Raw genomic sequence first — 287 nt, forward strand, 5'->3', positions numbered from 1 at the left:
CCCGGCCCGGGGGGGGGGGGGCCCCTGCGCGTCTGAACGCGGCTTCCCCGCCCCTGACACGCGTCCGGCCGCCGGCCGTACCTTTGTGCATGCCGGTGAAGCGGTCCTTGAGGACGGTGAGCTCGTAGATCTTGCCGAACTCCTCGAAGAGGGGCTTGAGGTCGCCCTCCTCCAGGTTGCGCGGGATCTGCCCGACGAAGAGCTTGATGGCATCGTGGTCCTTCATGGCGATGGGCCCGCCGGCCGCCAGCCCGTTCATCCTCCCGCCGCTGTCCGTGGTGCTGAAC

At 70.0% G+C, this 287-nt stretch overlaps 1 protein-coding gene across 1 annotated transcript in view; it reads right to left on the minus strand.

The window, feature by feature from the left end:
* Positions 1–274, minus strand: part of CELF6 (CUGBP, Elav-like family member 6) — a 247,289-nt gene extending 247,015 nt beyond the window's left edge. Inside the window, exon 1 of the mRNA XM_015419721.1 lies at positions 82–274. Coding sequence (XP_015275207.1) covers positions 82–259 — 178 coding nt within the window. The 5' untranslated portion in view covers positions 260–274. The remainder of the gene's footprint in view (positions 1–81) is intronic.
* Between the last annotated feature and the right edge of the window lie 13 nt (positions 275–287).

Source organism: Gekko japonicus, unplaced genomic scaffold (assembly GCF_001447785.1).
Source record: "Gekko japonicus isolate JY-2015 unplaced genomic scaffold, Gekko_japonicus_V1.1 scaffold1843, whole genome shotgun sequence".
Lineage (NCBI taxonomy): Eukaryota > Metazoa > Chordata > Lepidosauria > Squamata > Gekkonidae > Gekko > Gekko japonicus.